General features: G+C 40.2%; 2 protein-coding genes across 8 annotated transcripts in view; one reads left to right on the plus strand and one right to left on the minus strand.

Annotated features, from left to right (window-relative positions):
* CCDC171 (coiled-coil domain containing 171) overlaps positions 1-12,738 on the plus strand; it is a 501,053-nt gene that overhangs the window by 23,401 nt on the left and 464,914 nt on the right. The gene's annotated exons all lie outside the window — the stretch shown is intronic.
* PSIP1 (PC4 and SFRS1 interacting protein 1) overlaps positions 1-12,738 on the minus strand; it is a 50,616-nt gene that overhangs the window by 21,175 nt on the left and 16,703 nt on the right. For all 6 annotated transcript variants that reach the window (XM_009188733.1, XM_017949846.2, XM_009188734.2 and 3 more), the window contains exons 4-6: positions 6,048-6,186; positions 2,682-2,786; positions 1,876-1,938 (exon numbers count right to left, since the gene is read on the minus strand). In XM_009188733.1, the coding sequence (XP_009186997.1) occupies positions 1,876-1,938; positions 2,682-2,786; positions 6,048-6,186 (307 nt within the window). The remainder of the gene's footprint in view (positions 1-1,875; positions 1,939-2,681; positions 2,787-6,047; positions 6,187-12,738) is intronic.

Below are 12,738 nucleotides of genomic sequence, written 5' to 3' on the forward strand. Positions count from 1 at the left end.
CAGTCTGGGTGACAGAATGAGACTCTGTATCCAAAAAAAAAACCAAATTTATATTAAAAAAAAAGAAAAAAATGAGGCATCAAGTTGGGCACAGAGGCTCACGTCTGTAATCCCAGTGCTTTGGGAGGATTACCGGAGGCTGGGAGTTTGAGATAAGCCTAGGCAACATAGCAAAACCCCATCTCTATTAAAAAAAAAAAAAAATTGGCCAGGCCCGGTGCCATAATCCCAGCGCTTCAGAAGGCTGAGGTGGCCGGATCACCTGAGGTCAGGAGTTCAAGACAAGCCTGGCCAACATAGTGAAACCCTGTCTCTACTAAAAACACAAAAATTAGCCGGGCGCGGTGGCTCACGCCAGCACTTTGGGAGGCCAAGGCAGGTGGATCACTTGAGGCCAGGAGTTCAAGACCAGCCTGGCCAACATAGTAAAACCCCATTTCTACTAAAAATACAAAAAAATTAGGCGGGCATGGTGGTGTGCACCTGTAATCCCAGCTAATCGGGAGGCTGAGGAAGGAGAATCACGTGAACCTGGGAGGCGAAGGTTGCAGTGAGCCGAGATGGTGCCACCGCACTCCAGCTGGTGCAAGTGTGAGAATCCATCTCAAAACAAAACAAACCACCAAAAAATACAAAAATTAGCCAGGCATGGTGGTGTGTGCCTGTAATCCCAGTTTGGGAGGCCCAGGCAGGAAAACTGTTTGAACTCGGTAGGTGGAGGCTGCAGTGAGCCAAGATTGCTCCACTTCACTCCAGCCTGGACAACAGAGCGAGATCCGTCTCAGAAAAAAAAAAAAAGGCCGGGTGTGGTGGCACACTTCTGTAGTCCCCACTATTAGAGAGGGTAAGATGGGAAAATCCCTTGAGCCCAAAAGTTTGAGGCTGCAGTGAGGTGTGATTGCACCAGTGCACTACTCTAGCCTATGTGACAGAGCGAAACCCCATCCCCTAAAAAAATTTTTTAAAGGAGGTATCTAAAATTTGAAGTAATTCAATCATTTCCCATCACTTCTGTAAGTTCCAAGGTCTTTAGGACAACATCAGGTTTTTTGGGTACCTATTCCCTCACACTTTATGGTGTGTTAATACTGAAATACAATACTCAAGATGCTTGAAACGGAATTTCTGCTATGTGTCTGTATATGCTATTCAAATTGCTTCACGTGTCCTTCCCTGCTCCTTCATCTGCCTGACAAAATTCTGCCTGTATTTTAAAATCCTGTTATCACACCACCTCCAACCCATACTACATAGCAAATAAGCCACTATAATTATTTATTTTCACAGTTTACCTCCTCATGAGATACTGAACTCTTGGTTTTCTTTGTATCTTTGGTATATAATAATAATTTGAGACATAAATAGGTCAGAAAAGGGTGTGAACAAAACTTCGTAAGTTTCATATTAATTAAAAGCCTACTATGTACCTAACCTTGCACACTGTCACTCACACTCATTTCTCACAACAATGTTGTGAAGTAACAATAACAAAAACATAATGGACAACACTTATATAGCACTTACTAGTGTTTAGGTACCAGGATTTAGCATAAACATTTTACATATGTTAAATCATTTCATCCTCCACAACCTTCGAGTATGTATTTCTAGCCATTTTAGAGAAACTGAAGCAGTCATTAAAATGAATGAAAACTGGTGCATTTCATTTCCTTTACCACTCAAGTTATTTTAAAGGTGCTACATCACTAAGAAAGAAACACAGATAGTTTTGCCAAGTAAAACATAACCCATAAAAAATTAAAGGGTTTAGAATAAAAGATGAAGTTTAAAGTTTCATTATATCTACTCTCCCTCAACCCAACTGAAATAAAAATTCTTTTCAGATCCCTGTGGTTGGTAAGTCTGTGAAATTACCTTTCTCTTTCTCCCTCTTCTGGCAGCTTTTGGAGTAGTTATGTCAACTGCTTTAGTCACATCCTAAAAAAGAAAAAAGAAAACTGAATACTGAATAAATCATTCCAGGAATGAAAGAAACCTTCTTAAACTAACAGTCACAAGCATGTTTAACTAAAAGCACTGGGGAAATTTGTTTTGCTCTGTAGAGTTCTGAAATTATAAACATTATGTCTCAACATTAATAAAGTGAGAAAAATGCATTTCCACTGTCAGATCAAATATAAAAGTCATGCTTGCTAGTACACCAGGAATTTTGTCTATTTACATTTATAAAACTACTTTTTCTACACTAGAATTCTGAATTTTAGGATTGTGAATTTTAAAGGTGGCTGGGACTCTGAAGATCGTCTAACAACCACTTCAGAGGCCTAGAAGGGCTAAATGAGTAATCTTTATACACAGATCATATACAGTTGGACATCAATCTAGGTTTTTAAAAATTTAGTCTAATGCTCTTTCCAGTACATCCATCCCACAATACTTCCCTTTAAAAAATATTCTTAACACTACCACACCCTATAGTTGTACTTCATGTTTTACGCATAAAAGTAACTTCAAATAATAACATGTATGCATCTTAAAGATGCACAACTTGTTTAGCAATACTGTATTTAATACTTATACAAGGAAATAAGCCTTAAATATTTTCTAATTCACTTTTTAAGTACTTTAAAAATTACTTACTAATAATCATGGCCAACTTATTTCATTATTTGTTCCTTGAAACAAAACGGGTTTAAAATGTTAGGAGAAATAGAACATACCTCATTGCTGGTTTTTTCTTCATGGTCGGTATCTTCCTTTGAAACACTAGTTTCCTTTTCTTCAACTTCAACATCAGATGATGCATTTGATTGTTTAGTTGCTGCCTGTGAGCAATCAACTCTATTAATTTTGCAAAATAAGTTTTTACCCCAATAATATACGCAATTCTTTATTTTTATTTTTATTTTTTTTAGAGACAGGGTCTCACTCTATCACCCAGGCTGGAGGCAGTGGTGCAATCGTGGTTCACTGAAGCCTCAATTTCTGGGCTCAAGGCATCCTCCCTCCTCAGCCTGAGCCCAGGAGGTCAAGACTGTTGTGAATCATGATCGCACCACTGTACCCTAGCCTCTGCAACGCAGTCTCAAAAAATAAAAAAATTCCAAGACTATATGCTGACAAGGCTTGGCAATTTGGAGGATGAAAAAGACCATAAAGGTGCAATCACAGGACAAATGATCCAAGACAAATTACAAAACGTAGTCAGGCACTGTGGCTCACATCTGTAATCCCAGTACTGTGGGAGGCTGAGGCAGGCGGATTGCTTGAGGTCAGGAGTTCAAGACTAGCCTGGCCAATATGGTAAAACCCCATTTCTACCAAAAATACAAAAATTAGCCAGGCACGGTGTGATGCGCCTGTAATCCCAGCTACTCAGGAAGTTGAGGCACGAGTATAGCTTAAACCCAGGAGGCAGAAGTTGCAGCGAGCCAAGATCAAGATTGCACCACTGCACTCCAACCTGGGTGACAGAGCAAGACTCTGTCTCTGGAAAAAAAATAAAAAAGAAAAGAAAATTACAAGACATTAATTTTCAGAAAACAATCAATTCCGTCTGTTAGACAGATGTCTTCCCACTACACAGTCAAGGCAATAATGATGAGAAACCATGTAGCCATTCAACAAATATTTAGTGATTGGCTATTCTTCTCACACGTGCACATGCTGGGCACACAGGACATTAACCTTTGTTCACAGAGGCAACATAACTCTGTAGCAGGTACAGACAAGTACAGGAACAGTTATGATATGGTTTGATGAATCCATTAACAAGTAAGTACTCGGAGGTAATGAAGTCACTTATGATCATTTAATGTGGCCTTGGAGCATCAATGAAAGATTTATATGTTCCAGATAGAACAGTATCTAAAAAGTTCTCTAAGAAAAAGCATGGCACATGTGAAGAAATAAAATTTACAGGTTTAAGAGTAAAAAGCGGGCCGGGCGCAGTGGCTCAAGCCTGTAATCCCAGCACTTTGGGAGGCCGAGACGGGTGCATCACGAGGTCAGGAGATCGAGACCATCCTGGCTAACACAGTGAAACCCCGTCTCTACTAAAAAATAACAAAAAAACTAGCCAGGCGAGGTGGCGAGCACCTGTAGTCCCAGCTACTTGGGAGGCTGAGGCAGGAGAATGGCGTAAACCGGGAGGCGGAGCTTGCAGTGAGCTGAAATCGCGCCACTGCACTCCAGCCTGGGCGACAGAGCGAGACTCCATCTCAAAAAAAAAAAAAGTAAAAAGCTAGGCCGGGCATGGTGGCTCATGCCTGTAATCCCAGCACTTTGGGAGGTCAAGGCGGGTGGATCACAAGGTCAGGAGTTCAAGACTTGCCTGGCCAAGATGGTGAAACCCCGTCTCTACTAAAAATACAAAAATTAGCCAGGCATGGTGGCAGGCGCATGTAATCCCAGTTACTCGGGAGGCTGAGGCAAGAGAATAGCTTGAACCCGGGGGGGGGGGGGGGGGGGGGTGCAGAGGCTTCAGTGAGCCGAGACTGCACCACCGCACTCCAGCCCGGGCGACAGAGTGAGACTCTGTCTCAAAAAAAAAAATAAATAAAAATAAAATAAAAAAGGCTAAAAAGCTGCAGAATTTCCACTTTGTTGCTACCTCCCTTCTTTAGGTTTACTCATGCTCTTCCCAATTTTTGGACCTCAGGTCTTAAAAAGAGGACATTGATTGATGAATGAGAAACTGTCCCAATTATCTTCATAAAGACCTCCTCTCATAGCGCTCTGATCCTATTATAAAGCCATCTGTTTACTTTAAATCGTAAGAGCTCTGAGACATTCATTTGGGAATATGTACAACAATTGAAGAGTGCAATCGACATTACAAAAAATTTTTCTAAGCCTATAATCCCAGCATTTTGGGAAGCCGAGGCAGGGAGATCACAAGGTCAGGAGATCGAGACCATCCTGGCTAACACAGTGAAACCCTGTCTCTACTAAAAATACAAAAAATTAGCCGGACGTGGTGGCAGGCACCTGTAGTCCCAGCTACTCGGGAGGCTGAGGCAGGAGAATGGTGTGAACCCAGGAGGCGGAGCTTGCAGTGAGCTGAGATGGCGCCACTACACTCCAGCCTTGGTGACAAAGCGAGACTCTGTCTCAAAAAAAAAAAAAAAAAAAAAAATTTTTTTTTCTCTAAATCACATCAATACCAGCACAAAGGAAAAGTAAGAGAACAAGTGTTTTCTGTAGTATGATAAAAATGAAACAAATTGGATAAAGGCAAACCACTCCATGAAAATTTAGTATCACATGTAAATTAATAAAAGCTCTGGACCCATGGAAAAAAACACAGAAAAGAAAGTATAAGGTGGCTGCTGACACCAATAAATATAATTTGCACAGTGTTATATTTGTCACATATTAATTTAACTCATGAGGTTCATATTTGAATACAATTCTATGGATTTAGAAATTAAAGGCTGGGTGCAGTGGTTCACGTCTGTAATCCCAGCACTTTGGGAGGCTGAGGCGGGTGGATCACCTGAAGTCAGGAGTTTGAGGCCGGTCTGGCCAACATGACAAAATCCTGGCTCTACTAAAAATACAAAAAGTTAGCCAGGTGTGGTGGCGGGCACCTGTAACCCAGCTACTTGGGAGGCTGAGGCAGCAGAATCACTTGAACCCGGAAGGCATAAGTTGCAGTGAGCCAAGACTGCACCATTGCACTCCAGCCTCGGTGACAAGAGCGAAACTCCATCTCAAAAAAAAAAAAAAAAAAAATTAATTAATTAATTAGAGAATAAGAAAATTAAAGCACACATCATGTAAGTTGCAAAACCTAAATTTAGGAGAATAGTACATACAGCTTTAAATTCAATGATGTATTAAACCCTCAATCAGGAAGAGTTAAATAACTGAATAGTTCCCAGTTTCTTGAGATCTGTTTACACAAAATAATGATTTCGTCAATTCGTTTTGATATAAAATGTCCAAGGTTCAACCTCACAAATAAGAACACAACAAGCTAATATGAAATTCACAAGGCTTTTAGTATTTATTTTCCTACAGCCAGGATAGTGATTATTCCCCAGGATTAAATAAGCAATACCAAATTTTATGTAATGACTTACCTGTTGACTTGAAAATTTCACTTTTGGATTGTTATCTATCTCCCATAAACCTTCATTAAAACCTTTTCTTTTATTTGGTTTGCCATATTTTTCCTTATTTTCTGAGTAAGGAAATATATCCTTTGGTCCTAAAAAAGCACTAAAAAAGGAGGAGGGAGGACGTGAGTACAAAGCAAGCTCAAATATATAATTTATTAAATAATACACCCTATTATGCAATTATCAAAAATGCATAAACTGCATTACAAATCTTATATAAGTTAAAGGACAATTAATAATTACAAATACTTTCATTAAATTCACTAACAAGCTACTACTTAAATCTGTAATTCTATTAAGTAAAACCACAGAGGTTGCACAATGTGAATGTACTTAACACTGCTGAATGATACACTTAAAAATGGTTAAATCGCCAGGCGCGGTGGCTTACACCTATAATCCCACCATTTTGGGAAGCTGAGGCGGGTGGATTACCTGAGCTCAGGAGTTTGAGACCAGCCTGGCCAACATGATGAAACCCTGTCTCTACTAAAAATACAAAAATTAGGCGGGCATGGTGGCGCACGCCTATAGTTCCAGCTACTTGGGAGGCTGAGGCAGGAGAATCACTTGAATCCAGGAGGCGGAGGTTGCAGTGAGCTGACATACCACTGCACTCCAGCCTGGGCAACAGTCAGACTCCATCTCAAAAAACACAAAGTTAATAAATTTGGTTTTTTTTAACCTACAATGATAAACTACAAACTTTGACACATTAGCATTAATCAATCATTTAACTGCACCCCAAATATAGTTTCACTTCAAAATAACTTCGTATATTATACAACTCACAAAACTTACCACGTTTTTAAAATGATCAATGAGTATGTTAAGAATTTTATTTTACTCAATGAGAGAATCAGACATGTTATAACCCATTCATTCATATATGTACAATCAATTCTTGCTATCTGCGGTAGTAATGTTCTATAAAGTCACTGTGAAAACTGAATTAGCAAATAACTCAACCATTGCTCCTGGGGAAATACAGGGTTAAGTTCCTGTAATCACAAGGTTTTCATAAACCAATAAATACATAAACTCATTTTACGTGTGTTTCCATTTTAAAGATACCTTATTTAATACAGATTGCTAACTCGTTAACACTGAACTCATAGCCAACAGCGTATGTAACATGCGCTTTCTCTGTAAAGCACATTATAACCTTCTCGTACTTACCAACACTAAAGAACACTTTAGCATTAGGCTTGGGGGCTGGTTTAATTGGCAAAATGACCAACAAAAGCACAAAAATGCAAAAACCCATGGCAATAAACAGATTGCAAAAAAGATACTTGCTTACAGTATGAGTGCTGAAAAAAAGAAGGCAAGCATTCCCTTGTTCAATCTCAGCTAAGAATGTGTTGTATCAGGACACTCAAATGTTTCTGCTACTCAGTGCATGTTTGTGACTGACCTGTACAACAAGTACTACTGATCTGGGCTTACAAATAAATTTCAGTGAGTAGGTACATTGCAAATATGGAATCCACAAATAATGAGCCTCAACTGTTTGCATGTGTGTGTACATATATACACAGACAGTTCTTAATTTACTAAGAGGTTATGTCCCAATAAACCCACTGTAAATCTAAAATATCTTAAGTCAGAAATCCATTTAAATACCATGAAAAACCCACTCAAGTCAAAAATCTAAGTTGAACCATTGTAGGCGTGTTAGTCCATTCTCACACTGCTATGAAGAAATACCCGAGACTGGGTAATTTCTACAGAAAAGAGGTTTAATTGACTCACAGGTTCCACATGGCTGGGGAGGCCCCAGGAAACTTACAATCATGGCAGAAGGCACCTCTTCACAGGGCCTCAGAAGAGAATGCATGCAAGCAGGGAAAATGTCAGACCCTTCTGAAACCATCAGATCTCATGAAACTCACTATCACAAGAACAGCATGGGGGAAACCACCTCCATCATTCAATTACCTCCACCTGGGTCCGCCCTTAACACATGGGGATTATTAGAATTCAAGGTGAGATTTGGGAGAGGACACAGAGCCAAACCATATCATTCTGCCCCGGCCCCTTTCACAATCATGCCCTTTTAACAGTCCCCCAAAGTCTTAACTCATTCCAGCATTAACCCAAAAGTCCAAGTCCAAAGTCTCATCTGAGACAAGCCAAGTCTCTTCCACCTAGGAGCCTGTAAAATCAAAAGCAAGTTAGTTACTTCCTAGATACAATGGGGGGACAGGTATTGGCTATATACACCCATCCCAAATGGGAGAAATTGGCTAAAACAAAGGGGCTACAGGCCCCATGCAAGTCCGAAATCTAATAGGGGCAGTCAAGTTCCAAAATGATCTCCTTTGACTCCATGTCTCACATCCAGATCATGCAAATGTAAGAGGTGTGCTCGCATAGCCTTAAAATGCTCTGCCCCTATGGTTTTGTATGCTACACACCCCACCTTGGGCTGGCGTTGAATGTCTGCAGCTTTTCCAAGTGCATGGTGCAAGCTGTCGGTGGATCTACCATCATGGGGTCTGGGGGATGGTGACCACCTTCTCATAGCTCTACTAGATAGTGCCCCAGTGGGGACTCGGTGTAGGGGATCCAACCCCACATTTCCCTTCCACACAGTCCTAGCAGAGGTTCTTGAACCATGAAGTCTTTGTCCCTACAGCAAACTTCTACCTGGACATCCAGGCATTTCCACATGTCTTCGAAAATCTAGGCAGTTTCCCAAACCTCAATTCTTGTCTTCTGCACACCCGCAGACCCAACACCACGTGGAAGCTGCCAAGGCTTGGGGCTTGCACCCAATGAAACAACAGCCTCAGCTATACCTTGGTCCCTTTTAGCCAAGACTGGAGCAGCTGGGACACACGGCACCAAGTCCCAAGGCTGCACGCAGCAAGGCAGGCCCTGGACCCAGCCCAGGAAATCATTTTTCCCTCCTAGACCTCCGATCCTATGATGAGAGGGGCTGCCATGAAGGTCTCTGATATGCCTTGGAGGCGTTTTCCCCCTTGTCTTGGTGATTAGCATTTGGTGGCCAGCTTGAATTTCTCCCCAGAAAATGGGTTTTTCTTTTCTACTGCATCATCGGGCTGCAAATTTTCCTTTTATGCTCCGTCACTTCCTAAATGCCTTGCTGCTTAGAAATTTCTTCTGCCAGATACTCTAAATCATCTCTCTCAAGTTCAGAGTTCCACAGATCTCTAGGGCAAAGGAAAAAAGCCACCAGTCTCTCTGCTAAAGCATAGCAAGACTGATCTTTACTCCAGTTCCCAACAAATTCCTCATCTCCATCTGAGACCACCTCAACCTGGAGTTCGTTGTCCATATCATTATCAGCATTTGGGTCAAAGCCATTCAACAAGTCTCCAGAAGTTCTCAACTTTCCCATATTTTCCTGTCTTCTTGTGAGCCCTCCAAACTGTTCCAACCTCTGCCTGTTGTTACCCAGTTCCAAAGTCACTTCCACATTTTCAGGTATCTTTACAGCATCACTCCACTTTCTGGTACCAATTTACCGTATTAGTCGGTTCTCATGCTGCTATGAGGAAATAGCCAAGACTGGATAGTTTATAAAGAAAAGAGGTTTAATTGACTCAAAGTTCCGCATGGCTGGAGAGGCCTCAAGAAACTTACAATCATGGCAGAAGGTACCTCTTCACAGGGGCGCAGGAGAGAGAATGAGTGCAAGCAGGGGAAATGCCAGACACTTAAACCATCAGATCTCATGAGACTCACTATCATGAGAACAGCATTTGGGAAATCACCCCCATCATTCAATTACCTCTACTTGGTCCTGTCCTTGACCTGTGGGGATTATTACAATTCGAGGTGTGATCTGGGTAGGGACACAGAGCCAAATTGTATCAGTAGGTCAGGGACCATCTGTACATATATATTTAGATGCATTATCCACGACGGACCCTGTACATCTCCTCCCCACATCAGTGAGTCATATAGAAGTCTGTCAGTTCTATAAAGCTAGACATAAGTATGTTGATAATTTTACTATGACAGCTGATATACATACACTCCCCAAAGCAACAGGAAAATGGAATTGATACTTTTTTCCTCTAAAATGTACTAACTTTTAAAATTATTACTATCATTAGATGTATATCACAAATTCCTTATCTGCTAAAATTCTTTAAGAATTAGGGAACTAATGAGTACAGTTAACATTCTAGTTAGAATTTTTAAAAGGCTCTAAAATAAAATTTCAATTAAAAGAAAGCTTAAGAGTTCTATTTAAATATGGCCGGGAGTGGTGGATCATGCCTATAATCCCAGCACTTGGGAGGCCTAGCCGGGGGGATCACCTGAGGTCAGGGTCAAAAGCCAGCCTGGCCCACGTGGCAAAACACTATCTTTACTAAAAATACAAAATTAGCCGGGCGTGGTAGCGCACGCCTGTAATCCCAGCTACTTGGGAGGCTGAGGCAGGAGAATAGCTTGAACCCGGGAGGTGGAGGTTGTGGGAAGCCAAGTTCGCACCACTGCGCCCCAGCCTGGGCAACAAGAGCAAAAGTGCGCCTCAAAAAAATAAAATAAATAAATATATATATAAAATGAGGGTATATAAAAGTCAGCTTTAATATTTAAATTCTGTAATGTTCATTGTATCCATGTATTTTAACTGTACATCCCATTTTCAAAGTAATATTATGCTAGGATTAAGGCAAACCAATTATTTACCAAATTTACTTTGGAGTTAAACTGAAATCATCTCATTCCATCAAAAACTGAAGATTTTACTAGATATCATTAATTTCTGTCCATAATCTCAAATTAGAAAAATTAACACATTTAGCTATAGCAGTACAACATTCCTCTTATGTAACAGGTTTCAAATTCCAAGTAAATGACTTGAGTTAAATCTCCATGAAAATATATTTCTGGTCAGAACAAACCAATTCAACACAAATTCTCCCTCCTGAAAAACAACAGTAAAGAGATTATTTTAAAAGTATAAACTCTTAAGACAAAAATAAAATTTGGAAGCTAAAAACAAGACTGAAGAAGTTGAATCTTAAGCACCCCCATTTACTAAATTAACATCCCCAGAGGGCTCAAAATTGCGGTCACCAGGAACTTCAGGAGTAGGAAAAGACCTCAAAAATAATTACAAGAAAATGTTTTAAAACCTCAAATGTGGATTTTTTTTAACGGTATGGCTGGCTCTAAGTCTAAAAGCCACTGAAGACTGATCTACTATAAAGTTACTGTATAAAGATTAGAGATAAATTTTTTTACATGAATCATTTTTCTTAACCTCAAAGCAGTTCTTAAAAATGACCAAGCAAGGCAATCTTAATAATCAATTGGAAAAGTTACAACTGTTCTGTGACCTTTAAAAACTGTCAGAACATTAAGCAGTCTGTTACTGACAGTTACGTAAATGCATATGGAAACGAAATAGTAAAACCAATACTTACTTAGTATGCTGTAACTTAAAACATTAGGAACACTGAGATTAAAGTGTATCATTTCTTCGTTAAAACAAAACAAAACAAAACAATCAAGAATAGTTTTCAACAGGGCCGGGTGCAGTGGCTCACGCCTTTAATCCCAGCACTTTGGGAGGTCGAGGCGGGTGGATCACAAGGTCAGGAGTTCGAGACCAGCCTGGCCAATATGGTGAAACCCCATCTCTACTGAATATACAAAAAAATTAGCTGGGCGTGGTAGCACATGCCTATAATCCCAGCTACTCGGGAGGCTGAGGCAGGAGAATTGCCTGAACCCAGGAGGCAGAGGTTGCAGTGAGCCGAGATCGTGCCACTACATTCCAGTCTGGGTGACAAAGCGAGACTCCATCTTCAAAAAAAAAAAAGAATAGTTTGAACAGTGCTTGCCTTCTTCTAGTGATACTAATTATGATATGGCATGAGTCTATCTTCTATGCCTTGGCAAACTGTTATACTCCTTTCTAAGTTTGGATCAGATTCCAATATTTTACCCTTCATGCTTTCAATGTTGTGAAATATCCTCAATGTTTTTTGTTGGTATCACCTCTACTAATAGGATATCTTCATCTTTTCCATTACAACTACCTTTTTCATTTATGCTGATAAGCTTGCCTCCACTAAGTTTCTCTGGCTGGACAATTAGTGTCTGTCCAACTGCAAACCATCTATATTTACAAGGTAAGCTATTTATTCTATTATTCCATTTATATTAAACTCAAATTTCCCATCTAGCATTATGATTTTTGCCGCACTATCATCTTTGATGATCAATTTCCTCATTTATTTTGGTAAACTGTCACATGGGGACATCATTAGGAGAGAGAGGCCAACTACACATCCCACTGTGCATGATTTTGAGAAACTGATGCACGGTGACCCATCAGCAAGAAACTTTGAAAGTGACATTATATGCACCTGTAATTTACATCTCAATGTGTGGGTTGAAAGACTAGCAGCAAATTTTGTAGTTGATACAATTACAGTTAATACGGCAGGGTAGGTGAAATTTTAACAATGTTGTTAGGGGACTGTTATTTAGCTAAGTCATGGCAATTGAAATTTGTGCCTACAGGAACTATGTAAAGCTAAGGACTGCCTATTACAGGTTTGAGCCACCCCGCCCGGCCTAAATTCCACTTTTAACAGACAGCAGTATTGCCATTCCTGCTTTCTTTGTGACATTATATCATTACTTGGTCTTGTTTTGT

This window comes from Papio anubis, chromosome 13 (assembly GCF_008728515.1).
Source record: "Papio anubis isolate 15944 chromosome 13, Panubis1.0, whole genome shotgun sequence".
Classification (NCBI taxonomy): Eukaryota; Metazoa; Chordata; class Mammalia; order Primates; family Cercopithecidae; genus Papio; species Papio anubis.